This window comes from Pseudonaja textilis, chromosome 3 (assembly GCF_049901715.1).
Source record: "Pseudonaja textilis isolate UNSWEBS1 chromosome 3, rPseTex1.2, whole genome shotgun sequence".
In the NCBI taxonomy this organism is placed as follows: Eukaryota; Metazoa; Chordata; class Lepidosauria; order Squamata; family Elapidae; genus Pseudonaja; species Pseudonaja textilis.
In genome coordinates this window covers 960,043-973,187 of record NC_141992.1, presented here as the reverse complement: position 1 = coordinate 973,187, position 13,145 = coordinate 960,043, and the positions used below count along the sequence as shown (strand labels likewise).

The following is a 13,145-nucleotide window of genomic DNA, read 5'->3' as shown; positions in this document are numbered from 1 at the left end:
CCAGGTAGACATAGACCCATTAAGGACTACTCTTTGAATAGCATTTGTCAGCCAGGCAGGAAAAACCAAAGGTACTAAAACAGACCAGGAGAAATCTGGCTCAAGAATAGCAACTGTGAGGGCGACCTCAGAGTCAGAGGTGGTATTCAGCCTGTTCTTTTTTATTTTGGGAATTTTATTGGCTTTTAAAGACAAAACATAAACAAATAAAACATAAAAACATCAAACTTTCTTCCATAAGTAAGGAAAATAATGAGAGACTGGAAACCTTTTATGGACTTTTATGGACTTTCCACTTTTCAACCCCAAATAGCAGATGGTGAACAGGGGGATTTGAAGTGTAGTGTAATGTTTGGGTTCAGCTGTAGACCGTTTTATATATTTTTCCTTTTCCTTTTTAAACAAATATTAAATGCTGAGTTGATTCGATTATTAGATAGGGTCCTCCTCATCTGAAATATTTGTTGATATATTTTTTGTGTTAAAGTTTTTAACTGTTTTGTGAGAAAGTTTATAACTATTGACAGATCCATCATGTAAGATGAAGAGAATTGATTAATTGGTTTTTTCTAACGTTTTACTTTTCAGCACCCAGCCAAGGTAGGTATTTTATATGTTTAAAGTTGGGTGTTTTGGTCTTTCTTTTGTTTTCTTTCTTTCTTTCTTTCTTTCTTTCTTTCTTTCTTTCTTTCTTTCTTTCTTTCTTTCTTTCTTTCTTTCTTTCTTTCTATCTATCTATCTATCTATCTATCTATCTATCTATATATCTATGTTTAATGTTGCCTGTTGGGGTCTTTCTTTTTCTTTTCTTCTTTTTGGTACACATTTTGTTGTTGTTGTTACTGCTGGATCTTGCACTTTTTCTTTTTTTATTTTTCTATTTTATTTCCATTGATAAATATAGAGATGAAAATATAAAATCCTTAAACTCCTAATGTGTGTGCGAGCGGGACTGGAATAGGTTAACAGGCTAACTTCCCTGCCTAACTTCCCCCAAAACTGGCCAGCCAATCAAACTCACAGATTCTCCACACTTGTTCAACCACCTTCTGAAAGAGGAAGGATTTCGGATCCTCACCGCATTATGTCATCCTGCATCTGGGATCTGGAGGAGGGAAATGGGGTGAATAAATAGAGCCAGCCTGAGGGTGGTGCACAGAGCTTCATCATGTCTTCTGGAGGTCTTCTTCTCCTGCTGGGACTCCTCACCCTCTGGGAGGTGCTGACCCCCGTCTCCAGCAAGGACCGTCCAGGTGAGTTGAGATCTTGAGACCCTTGGCAGGGAGGGGCTGGAATGATCAGGGTTCTCCCGCAGGAAAGAGAGATCAAAGGCCCTGGTCTAGAAGCCCTGGCTTGGTGGGGCTTCTTCTGGGGAGGTTCTTTTATCTCACTCTCTCTTTCTTCTGTTTTCTTGTCACAGTCAACCTCAAACAGTTCCAAAATATTACATTCATTTATACTTTTCTGTAGTTCCCTCTTTTTAAAGACTTCCGGGGTTCTTGTTCGTGTTGGTATTCTTTTATTCCATTTCTTTTCTTTTCCACATATTTAGACGACCAATAATTTTCCATAAGAACATAAAAGAGGAAATATCTTTAACCATTAGGTGGTGCTCTCTATTAATTTCTTTTCAAAGTTCTTTTGTTTTTCATTCTCTTTTCCAAACTACTAACATTAAGTTTTGTCCATTCCAGAAAAGTCCAGCATTCTCTCGGGAGGTTCTTGAGGTGGTGATTGGGTGTCAGCTGAACAGGAGATGGAAATGGAAGGGGGTCCCTAGAAAGATGGATTTTAGGGGAAGGCTGATCTATCTCTATTCAATTTTGTACAGATTTCTGTGAACTGCCTGCTGACACCGGACCATGTAGAGTCAGATTCCCATCCTTCTACTACAACCCAGATGAAAAAAAGTGCCTAGAGTTTATTTATGGTGGATGCAAAGGGAATGCTAACAACTTTAATACCCAAGAGGAATGCGAAAGCACCTGTGCTGGTAAGTAGGGAAGGAGTTCCAGACTGGCCTTTTCATTGAAAAAGACTCGCTGTCTCTTAAAATTAGGCATAAGGTGGGTCCATGAAACATCGTGGTTCTCACAACAGGCTGTGATTGATTTGATAGAAGGGAATCTTTGTCACTCAGGTTGAACTCTCCAATTTCTGGTGTTCTCTTACACCAGTGGAATCCCACCCCTGAAGGGCTGTGTGGTGTCTCCTAGGCCTAGACTTGGTCTGGGCACCCGGAGGTCTGTCTGGGGTCTTTCAGGCTCTCCTTCTGTCCATCAAAGGGAGAATTGATGTAAAGAAAAGGTGTCGTGATGCCAAAGCAGAAATTGGTATGGTGGGGCCGTTCTTCCTGATAGGTACCCATCCCCACTCTGTGGGAGCCAGGAGACAGACCCTCCATGTCCCTCTCCCACTGGCTCTTCACTTCTCCTCCTTCTGAACCACCATTGGGAGAATGGTGACCCTGCCCCAGGCCGGCTGTTGTTGGGCACCCTGTTGGAGAAGAGGGTGCTCCTGCCAGCCTGGTCAGGTTGCCAGAAGGGCAATGAGGACTTCCAGAGGAGATGCCGTGACTGTACCCCATGCTGGCTTTGGGGCCAGCGCAGGCCAAGACTGGTCCAAGCTCAGGGGACAGGAAGGTCCACAGCTTCGTCTAGAGTGACAACCTCACACTTCTGGCTGTAACAAATGCTCCCTGTGCAAATTGGGCAGTACAAGTGAACTTGTCCTTCTCTGTGCTCCAAGCACTCCAAGCCTTGCGGTCTCCTAGAAAAAGAGGATGGGCAAAGATGCTGGAGGTCATGTAGTCCAGTGGTCCCCAATCCACAGTCCATGGACCAGCACTGGGTTCTGGAGTGCCAGAAAGCTGCCCTAGCAAACAAGGGGAGACCCACCTGTGGAATTCAGGCAGCATGCAAAACCACACCCCGTCCGGTCGGCAGGAAAACCTTTCCCCACGGAACCAGTCCCAGGTGACCAAACGCTTGGGGACGCCTGATCTAGTCCACCCTCCTTCCAGCGCAGAAATCCTCAGAGCTCCCTGGAGAGATTCTGTCCCACCTTTGCTTGGAGCCCCCAGTGATGGAGCCTCACAAGTCCGGGGGTGGGGAGGTTGCTGCCCCATGGCTCCCTGGCTGTCTCCCAATTAGGCCATTCCTCCTGAATTTCAGCTTTGGGTTTCCATGGTTCTAAGATTAGTCGGGTGACACATTGGAGGCAGTTCTGGGCAGAAACCTCATATCCGGATGTTTGCTTTTACAGCATGACCAATGAGGAGACCCTCCTGGATTGGATCTACAGTTCCAACTTGACCCCAAGACCCTGCTTCTGCCCTGGACCCCCTGGAGACCCTCCCCCCAAACCCCACCCTGGGCTCATTCCTTCTTCTCTGCAATAAAGCTTTGGTTCCAGCTGCCCTCTTGGTCTCCGGTGTCTCCTTCATTCCCTTTGGGGGTTTCCCCTCCCCACCTTGACCTGTCTCTCCCCTCCCCCCCATGTCAGAGGAAGAGGGGCTGAGAGGCAGCGCATCGATCCCCCATGTGGCTTTCCAGAGAGAAAGTGGGAGGGACGCCTCTCTCGGAGGCTGAAATCCCTGAAACTCCGGGTAAGTCTGGGATGGACGCAGAGACTCTGCTATGGCTCCTCACGGATGCTCTGGCTGGAGGCCGTGAGGAGATCAGAAAAAGTTTTCTGCCTTTATTTAAATAAGTAGAACAGAAAGAGAAGAAGAGGGGAAAAAACCCCAGGAAAATAAAACAGGAGATCAGGAAAAACGAGGGCTTCCCGTGTTTCTCCGCGCAAAATCTCTTTTACCTGCCACCTGTTTGTAAGTTACTTGCGACTTCTTCTCCTCTAAATGGAAGGAGGGAGGGAGGCGATTGGAAGCAGGATCAAGGGTTTTGCGAAGGCAGGCGTCATGGTGAGGCCGTCCGTTGGGCTGGGACCTCTCCTCATAGATCTGTGTAGAGAGTCAGCACCCACCCCTCTCCTAGAAGAGTGAAATATTCTAGGAAATGTTAGAAAGGCCGAATCGTATATTTCCCTGGATGAGAAGAGGAGAAACACGCTTTAAAGACAAAGCAGCTTCCTGCGGCTCCCTGCCCGCCCTTCAGCTCCAGGCTGACGGGATGAAGACCTGGCCCTCAGGAAATGATAGAATTGCCCATCTCACCACCTGGCACCTGGGAAGATTGCATCATACAACACTCCATTGAAGCCCTGTGGTCCAGACAAAGCCTACAAAGTTAGCTAAGACCCTCCCGCCCCTGGGAGTCTGACAGCCAATGGGATACATTCCTTGCACAGGAACAGGAAACACTAATGTGGGGCCCAACAGACGGTATAAAACCAAGGGATTCTCAGCATCGCTTCCATTTTTCGCCCAGGAGCTCCGAGGAATGTGGTCCTGTCCACCATTATACCTTCTTTCCAAGCAACTTCCACGAATCCAGTGTCTTTTTCCCCACTTGGAACTGAACCCAGAAGGATAATTCTTCCAACATCTGGAAGGGACCTTGGAGGTCTTCTAGTCCAACCCCCTGCTCAAGCCCTAGAGTAGACCATTCCTGACAAATGGCTGAACAGGCTCTTCTTAAAAGCTTCCAGTAATGAAGCAACAATAATCTGTTCCGCTGGTTAATTGACCTCACAGTTAGGAAGTTTCTGCTTAATTCCAGGTTGTTTCCTGGGCTACTTGGAGAATAAGTTGACCCCGTCCTCTTTAGGGCAGCCTCTCAAATCCTGGAAGGCTGCTATCATGTCTCCCCTAGTCCCTCTTTTCTTTGGACTAGCCAAATCCAAAACCTGCAACCGTTCTTCATAGGTGTTGGCCTCTAGGCCTTTGATCGTCCGTTGCTCTTCTTTGCACTTTTTCCAAAGTCTCAACCTATTTTTTGTAATGTGGTAAACAAACTGGATGCAGGATTCCAGGTGTGGCCTTGCTAAGGCTTTATAAAGCGGCACTGATACTTCATGTGATTTTGTTACTATGCCTCTGTTTATAAAACCTAAGGAATGGGTTAGCTTCTTTGGTTGCTGCCAGACACGTCTGGCTCATGTTTAAGTGATCGTCTACTAGGACTCTGAGCAGTGGTGGGATTCCAAAAATTTTACTACCGGGTCTGTGGGCGTGGCTTGGTGGATGTGGCGTGGCGTGGCTTGGAGGACGTGGCAGGGGAAGGTTAGTGTAAAAGCCCATTCTCTCCCCACACCGTAACCTGCTTTCCAGTTCTGTTCTCCTGGGCAGGGCAACCAAAGAAGACCCAGCCAATCAGCTGGGACTCAATGGGAGGCAGAGAAGAGATGGGGTTGGCAGGGCCAGTCAGAGGCTGGATTTGCCACTTCTCTGAATTACTCAAACTTTCCGCTACTGTTTCTGTAGAACCTGTCAGAACTGGCTGAATACCGACTATGCAAGGAAAAGGAATATTCTGAAAAGGCAAGCCACTAAGGTTCTAGAAGATGAGAATAAAAGACTTGAAAAAGAGCTACAGAAAACACCACAGAAAAAGGACATTAAGCTAAACATGGATATAATTAAACACAAAATGGGTCAAATAGAGAAAGAAGAATTAGCACAGAAAATTAGAAGTGCTAAACAGAACTATTTTGAAGATGCAAACAAACCAGGTAGATGGTTAGCATGTAAATTGAGAAAAGAGAAAGAATCAAGGAAAACATTGCAGTTAATAGATGATCAAGGCCAAGTTTGCCGTGGTAACAAAGAGAAGAAGGAAATTATTTGAGATTTTTATGGGAAATTATATAAGCAAGAGAATATCGATGAGGAAAGAGTCAAGCAGTATTTACAGAATGTTAATTTACCTAAGATACCTAAAGAGACTGAAAAAATGTTAGAAAGCAATATAACAATGATGGATTTAACTGAAGCACTTAAGAAGCAAAATAATGGAAAGGCACCAGGCCCAGATGGACTTCTGGCAGAATTTTATCAAACACTACAAGAATCGTTGAACCTTCCATTGCTAGAAGTTATGAATGAAGTTATGTTAAAGAAGAAGATACCTAAATCATGGTCAGAAGCCTATATTACACTTATTCCAAAAGAAGAGGCTGATCCATTGCAAATTAAGAACTATAGACCTATTTCTTTACTAAATGCAGATTATAAAATTTTGGCTTCAATATTGGAAGAAAGAGTTAAAAATATTTAAATAACTTTATTCATTCTGACCAAAATAGATTTCCGCCAAAGAGACAAATCAAAGACAATATGAGAGTAATTTTGGATACTTTGGAATACTATGAGGCACACCCTGAAAAACAAATGGCTTTGATATTTCTAGATGCACAAAAGGCATTTGATAACGTGAACTGGCGATTCATGTTATTATTGTTGGAACAGATGGGTTTTGCCAGAAAATTTATTCAAGCAATAGAAGCCACATACTACAAGCAAACGGCAAAGGTAATGATAGAGGGAGAATTGACAGACTCTATTAATATAAGAAAAGGAACAAGACAAGGGTGCCCACAATCACCTTTGCTGTTTGTGTTAACTTTGGAAGTATTAAACAGAAATATTAGACATGAAAAGAGTATAAAAGGAATGAAAATTAAAAAGGAAGAATTTAAATTGCAAGCCTTTGTGGATGACTTGGTTGTTATCTTAGAAGACCCTTTAGAAACAGCACCAAAATTATTGGAAAAGATAGAGGCATATGGCAAGGTGGCTGGTTTGAAAATAAACAAAGATAAGACAAAGATTTTGACAAAAAATATGTTATCAAGACAAAAGGAAGAATTGGCAGATCTACTGAAAATTCAAGTCACGAATAAGATTAAGTATTTGGGGATATATCTGACAGCAAGATGCAGTCCATTAAAAGAGAACAATTATATTAAACTTAAACAGCAGATAGCGTTAGACTTGGTGAAATGGGAAAATCTACACTTGTCATTAATAGGAGAATTTCAACAATCTAGATGAATATATTACCCAGAATTTTATATTTGTTCCAAACAATTCCAATTAGGCTTGGAAAAGATTATTTTGAAGACTTAAACAAAATTGTGTTGAAATATATATGGCAAGGTAAGAAAGCGAGAATAAAGTTAAAACTTTTGCAAGATGCTAGAATTAGAGGAGGATTTGGTTTGCCTAATTGGGAGTTGTACTACCAAGCTGCAAACTTGATATGGGTCAAAGGAATGGATAACATTAAGAAATACTAGATTGTTAACATTAGAAGGACATGATCTGTTGTTGGGGTGGCACGCTTTTTTATGGTATAAGGCAGGGGTGGGAAAACTACGGCCCATGGGCCACATCCATCCCGTTGGCCTTTTTAATCCGTCCCGCCTCTGAAAAAAAATCAGGGCTGGCCAAAAGAGACCCTGCGCCGCGCGCCAAAAAATCGCACACACAGCACCAATGCTACACACCCTTCCTTTCCAGCCGGTCAGGTGTGGATCAGCTCCAGAGATGGGCAGCCGCTTCCCTGGTGGTGGGGCCGAGGCCGCCGCCCAGGGAACGCCCACTGCTTTCCCTCGCCAGGGCTGGGCATAGTATGTTGCCCTCTGCCGCATGGCCCCCGCCTGGCAGCGCGCTTCTCGGCTGGTCTCCTCCTTGGCCATACAGAACGAACCGCCAGAGGAGATGATCCCCCAGCTGGTTGGGGTAAGCTTTCTGCGCCGAAAGAGGCAGCTACTAATCTCCAGCTTTGCTCCACTTCTCCAATGGTCTGGCACCACTCTGTTATATGCGCCGGTTGCTCGGACTTGCTGGGTCTGACACATAGAACAGAGCATGCTGCAGGCATCTCGCGACAAGCCCCAGGGCATGTGGTCACCTGCGGACTAGCCGGGCTGGAAGAGGCACGTTCTCCAGGAGAAGGAAGAAAGCGTGCTCCGGGAGGGTGGGTTCCGGGCAGGTGGGCGGATGTTCCGGGACCACTTATTGGTCAACTTTAAGAGAGCCCCCATGGAAGAAGTTGAGCAAACGTAGTGGCGGCAGGGGTGACGGGGCATGTGTGTCCCTCCACAAGGAGTATGAAGGGAGGCAGACACCACACCTCTCAGGAAAAAAGTAGATGCCAAAGCCCTGGCTGTCACCTGGGCGGGGACCGTGGAGGGACCCATCACATGGCCTTGTTGCCTCCCTTCATGCTCCTTGTGCATGCTGGGAGCACCTAACTGGAGCAAAAGAGAGCGAAGTTTAATGCTTTTTTCTGTTTATGTCTGATATGTACGGTTAACAAATGCAGTTTTTTATATGTATCGTATCTTGTGCTGACCCTGCCCGTCTGTCAAATTTTAAAAGTCAATGCGCCCGAGCCAAAAAGTTTGCCCACCCCTGGTATAAGGGAACCAAAATACAGGGCTATTTTAGAAGACATCATATACGGGAGTCTCCGTGGTTAAATTGGGAGAAGATTAAAAGACAATGTTATTTGAAAATTCCAGTCTGGTTATCGACTATTGAAGCATTTTCCTATCCTACAATATATAAGAAGGAAGAAACAGTTAGATATGGGGAAATATTGAATGAAAAGGGTGAACTTAAATCTATACAGAAACTAGAGGAACAAGGTATAAAGATGAATTGGTTTTCATATGCGCAAATACACTCAAGGTATGTCAAAGATTCTAAAGCAGAAGGATTTTATGATAAATTGACTGACTTAGATAAGATTTTGACAGGTACTGATGAAAAGGTGATTTAAAAACTGTATGGATATTTATTAGAAATTAAACTAGAAGAACAAGTTAAAGAAACTATGATTGCTTGGGGGAAGAATTTTGGATATGGGATTGACTTAGAGAAATGGCAAAAATTGTGGTCTCAAAATTATAAAATGACAATGTCAACAGCATATAAAGAAAATTTGTATCAGATGTTTTACAGGTGGCATTTTCCCCCAACAAGAATAGCAAGAATGTTCAAGAACAAATCCAAAAAATGTTGGAAATGTCATCAGATACCTGGCTGTTATGGCCATATGTGGTGGACTTTTGCGGACGTTAGAAAATACTGGACTAAAATCCCCATGTGGTTGGAAAAAATGACAAAAAACATATAGATTTGAAACCAGAGATATTTTTATTGGAATTTTACTTGATACATATAGGAAAGATTTGAAATACCTGAATGTAAATGTATTAACAGCGGCTAGGATTGTATTTGCTAAAAATTGGAAAAATGAGAAAATACTATCGCAGGAGGAAATCATTAAGAAAATATTGGAATGTGCTGAGATGACTAGATTGACATTTGAAATTAGAGAACAAGAGGATAAACGATTTTATAAAATTTGGGACCTTTTTGATCAATGGTTAGATAGTAAAATACAATAATGGAATATGTAGAATTTTAGAAAATAATAAATATATAAAGATGTATTTTCTTTTTCTTTTTTTATTATATCTACAAAATGGTTTTAGGATAGATTTGGGAGGATTATATGAATTGTTATAAACTAAATAAATTGTAGTTATCTCTCAAAATATGAATGAATAAAATTATTGTCAAATGATTGATTAATAATGATAGTAGGGTATTCAACTTTTGGTTGATAATATGAGTTATTATGCAATGTAACTGTAATTGAAGACTACGAAAAAAAATTTGCAAACCAACCAGCACACCGCTTGTATACTTACGGAAGAAAGTTTGATGTTTTTATGTTTTGTTTGTTTATGTTTTGTCTTTAAAAAACAATAAAATTCCCAAAATAAAAAAGAACAGGCTGAATACCACCTCTGACTCTGAGGTCGCCCTCACAGTTGCTATTCTTGAGCCAGATTTCTCCTGGTCTGTTTTAGTACCTTTGGTTTTTCCTGCCTGGCTGACAAATGGTATTCAAAGAGTAGTCCTTAATGGGTCTATGTCTACCTGGAGGGAAGTAAGAAGTGGGGTGCCACAAGGTTCCGCCTTAGGCCCAGCACTCTTCAATATCTTCATAAATGACTTAGATGAGGGAATAGAAAGGGATGGTACTATGCTGGCAGGAATAGCTAACACCCAAGAAGATAGGCTCAAGATCCAGATGGATCTTGACAGACTAGAACACTGGGCCATATCTACAAGATGAAATTCAATGTAGAGTAAAGTAGTCCCACAATTAGACAAGAAAACCCAAAAGGACACATATAGACTGGGTGAAATCAGGCTCAATAGCAGTAACTGTGAGGAGGATCTTGGAGTCTTAGTCGACAACCAGCTAAATAGGAGCCAGCCATGTGCAGCAGCAGCCAAAAAAGCTAATGCAATCCTAAATTGTATTAACAGAGGGATACAATCAAGATCAAGGGAGGTACTAATACCACTTTATAAAGCCTTAGTAAGACCACACCTAGAATACTGCATCCTGTTTTGTTCACCACATTATAAAAAAGATGTTGAGACTCTAGAAAAAGTACAGAGAAGAGCAACCAGGATGATCAGGGGACTGGAGACAAAAACATACAATGAACTGTTACAGGAACTAGGTTTGGCTAGTCTAGTAAAGAGAAGGACCAGGGGAGACAGGAGAGCAGTCTTCCAATATTTGAGGGGCTGCCACAGAGAGGAAGGGGTCAATCTATTTTCTAAAGCGCCTATAGACCAGACAAGGAATAATGGATTGAAATTGAACAAGGAGAGATTTAACCTGGAAAAAAGGAGAAACTTTCTGACAGTGAGAACAATCAACCAATGGAACAGAAGTTGTGGGGCTGCCATCACTTGAGACTTTCAAGAAGAGAGTGGACTGCCATTTATCAGAAATGGTGTAGGGTCTCCCACTTGGGCGGGGGGTTGGACTAGTTGAGCTACAAGGTCCCTTCCAATCTGATTATCTGTTAAGTAGGGACTACAGTAAAGTACTAAGGAATATAATATTTTGGGATTTTTTGAGGTTGACTATGACAAGAAAACAGAAAAAAGAGAGAGTGAGATTAATGGAGAAATAAAAATAATATTAGAAAGAAAAAAGAAGAAAGACTGGGGAAACCTAGAAAAGGGAAAACTCGCTAAAATTAAAAGAAATGTTAAGGCCAGAAGGTTTAGAGATAAGGGTTAGGGATAATGTAAGGGGGATACCAAATGGGGATGTATATTGGTTTTTTAGATTGGGGAAACGATAAGTTTAAAGCTTGCTGGGAAATTTCTTAGGATTGTATAGCTATATATATATATAATTCTATATGAATTATACTGTTATGAACCCTTTCTTTTGAGATTTAAAAATAGGGGAATGGAAATTTATCAAAACCTATAGATAAACTTGGGCTAAGTGGAAAGAAAGAAAAAACATGATTATTAATGATATACAGGAAAAGTTAAGATAAAATGAGACATATTAATGATTTATTGTAATTATTTTTTGGGGGGGGGTTTAAGAATTTATTTTACTCTTTTTAGATTGTTTATTATATATCAGCTTAGGGAAAACTAAGGATAATAATGATGTGTAATGTAAAATAAAATAGGTGGTAAGCTGAAAATGGAAATAATAGGGGATAAAGAGGTGAAAATTTATGTGTGGATGAAATGAAATTGATATTGAATTAATGAATTGAAATATGAAATGCAAATTTATTTAAAGATGAGTGTAATGGATAATCATATGAGATGATATTATATAAAATTAGTGAAAATGAGAGCATGACTATGTACAAATGTTATAACCTGGAATCATGTTGCTCACATGAAGAGATGTGTAAAATAAATAAAAAATAAAAAACTTTTATACTAAAAAAAGAAAAGAAATGGTACCCCGAGTGAAAGGTTTACAAGGGACATCCTGCATGAGTGATGCTGCCCTCGCATGGCCCCAGCTTCAAATCACGAGGGTCCATTTGTGTCCTGTACCAGCATGGAGGGCATTGGGGGGACTCTGGAAGAGGGATCCAGTAGAAGTTCAAGAGAAGTTCAGATTTGGTGGGCTCTTGGGGAATAACGCCAAGAGGTCAGAGTGCCTCAGTAAAGTCCTTAGGCCTCACAATGGAAAGGAGAGGAGGGGCTGTTGAAGAATGGATTTTCAAATGGACTGAATTGGCAGAGAAGGCAAAATGATTAGAAATGATGGACTCGACGGCTTTATAAGAGACTGGAAACCTTTTATGGACTTTCTACGTTTCAACCCCAATAGCAGATGGTGAACAGGGGGATTTGAAGTCTAGTGTAATGTTTGGGTTCAGCTGTTGACTATTTTATATATATTTTCTTTTCTTTTTTATGTAAATATTAAATGCTGAGTTGATTCGATTATTAGATAGGGTCCTCCTCATCTGAAATATTTGTTGTTATGATTTTTTTTGTGTTAAAGTTTTTAACTGTTTTGTGAGAAAGTTTATAACTATTGACAGATCCATCATGTAAGATGAAGAGAATCAATCAATTGATTTTAAAAAAACTTTTACTTTTCAGCACCCAGCCAGGGTAGGTGTTTTATATGTTTAATGTTGGGTGTTTGGGTCTTTCTTTCTTTCTTTCTTTCTTTCTTTCTTTTTATGTATTTTTAATGTTGGATGTTTGGCTCTTTCTTTTTCTTGGCTTCTTTTCTGTACACATTTTGTCATTGTTTTTTACTGCTGGATCTTGCACATTTTCTTTTTTCTTTTTCTATTTATTTCCATTGATAAATATAGAGATGAAAAAAAATAAAGTCCTTAAACTGCTAATGTGTGTGCGAGTAGGACTGGAATAGGTTAACAGGCTAACTTCCCTGCCTATCTTCCCCCAAACTATAAAATATCCCCCCAGTCTATATAATTTAATAAATTTTCATTCCCCTGGTTTAATCAAAATAAAGTATTCCCATTATACATTATCCATTAAATATTCAACTGTATACATTCCCCTGTGTCATCCCCCTTACAGAATCCGTAACCCTTATCTCTACATTTCTCAGCTTTATTATTTCTTTTAATTTTAGCCAGCTTTCCTTTTTCTAAGTTTCCCTGGTCTTTCTTCTTCTTTTCCTTCTGGTAATAGATTTATTCCCCTCTGCCTGTCAGCCATGTTTTCCCCCACCCTTGCCAATTCTCTTTTTTGGCATTTCTTCTTATATAATTCCTTCCTCTTCTGCTTAATCTTAGATGCTTTGTCTCTTTTATTTGTTGTCTCTGTTGTCAATGTCTCTATTTTAAATCCTTTTCTATCCTTTGTCAATGATCCTTGTTCTCTATATTCATCTGGG

At 41.2% G+C, this 13,145-nt stretch overlaps 2 protein-coding genes and 1 long non-coding RNA gene across 3 annotated transcripts in view; 2 read left to right on the top strand and 1 right to left on the bottom strand.

Annotated features, from left to right (window-relative positions):
- Positions 1-13,145, bottom strand: part of LOC113452063 (kunitz/BPTI-like toxin) — a 126,051-nt gene that overhangs the window by 80,905 nt on the left and 32,001 nt on the right. The window lies entirely within an intron of this gene.
- LOC148125970 (kunitz-type serine protease inhibitor textilinin-1) lies at positions 1,066-2,001 on the top strand. Its single transcript, XM_087931981.1, has 2 exons — positions 1,066-1,253; positions 1,832-2,001. The coding sequence occupies exons 1-2, from the start codon at positions 1,169-1,171 to the stop codon at positions 1,999-2,001; spliced, it is 255 nt and encodes an 84-aa protein (XP_087788107.1). The 5' UTR covers positions 1,066-1,168.
- LOC148125969 (uncharacterized) lies at positions 3,265-12,217 on the top strand. The gene is made up of 2 exons (XR_015743349.1): positions 3,265-3,611; positions 3,716-12,217. It is a non-coding gene; the product is annotated as an uncharacterized LOC148125969 (long non-coding RNA).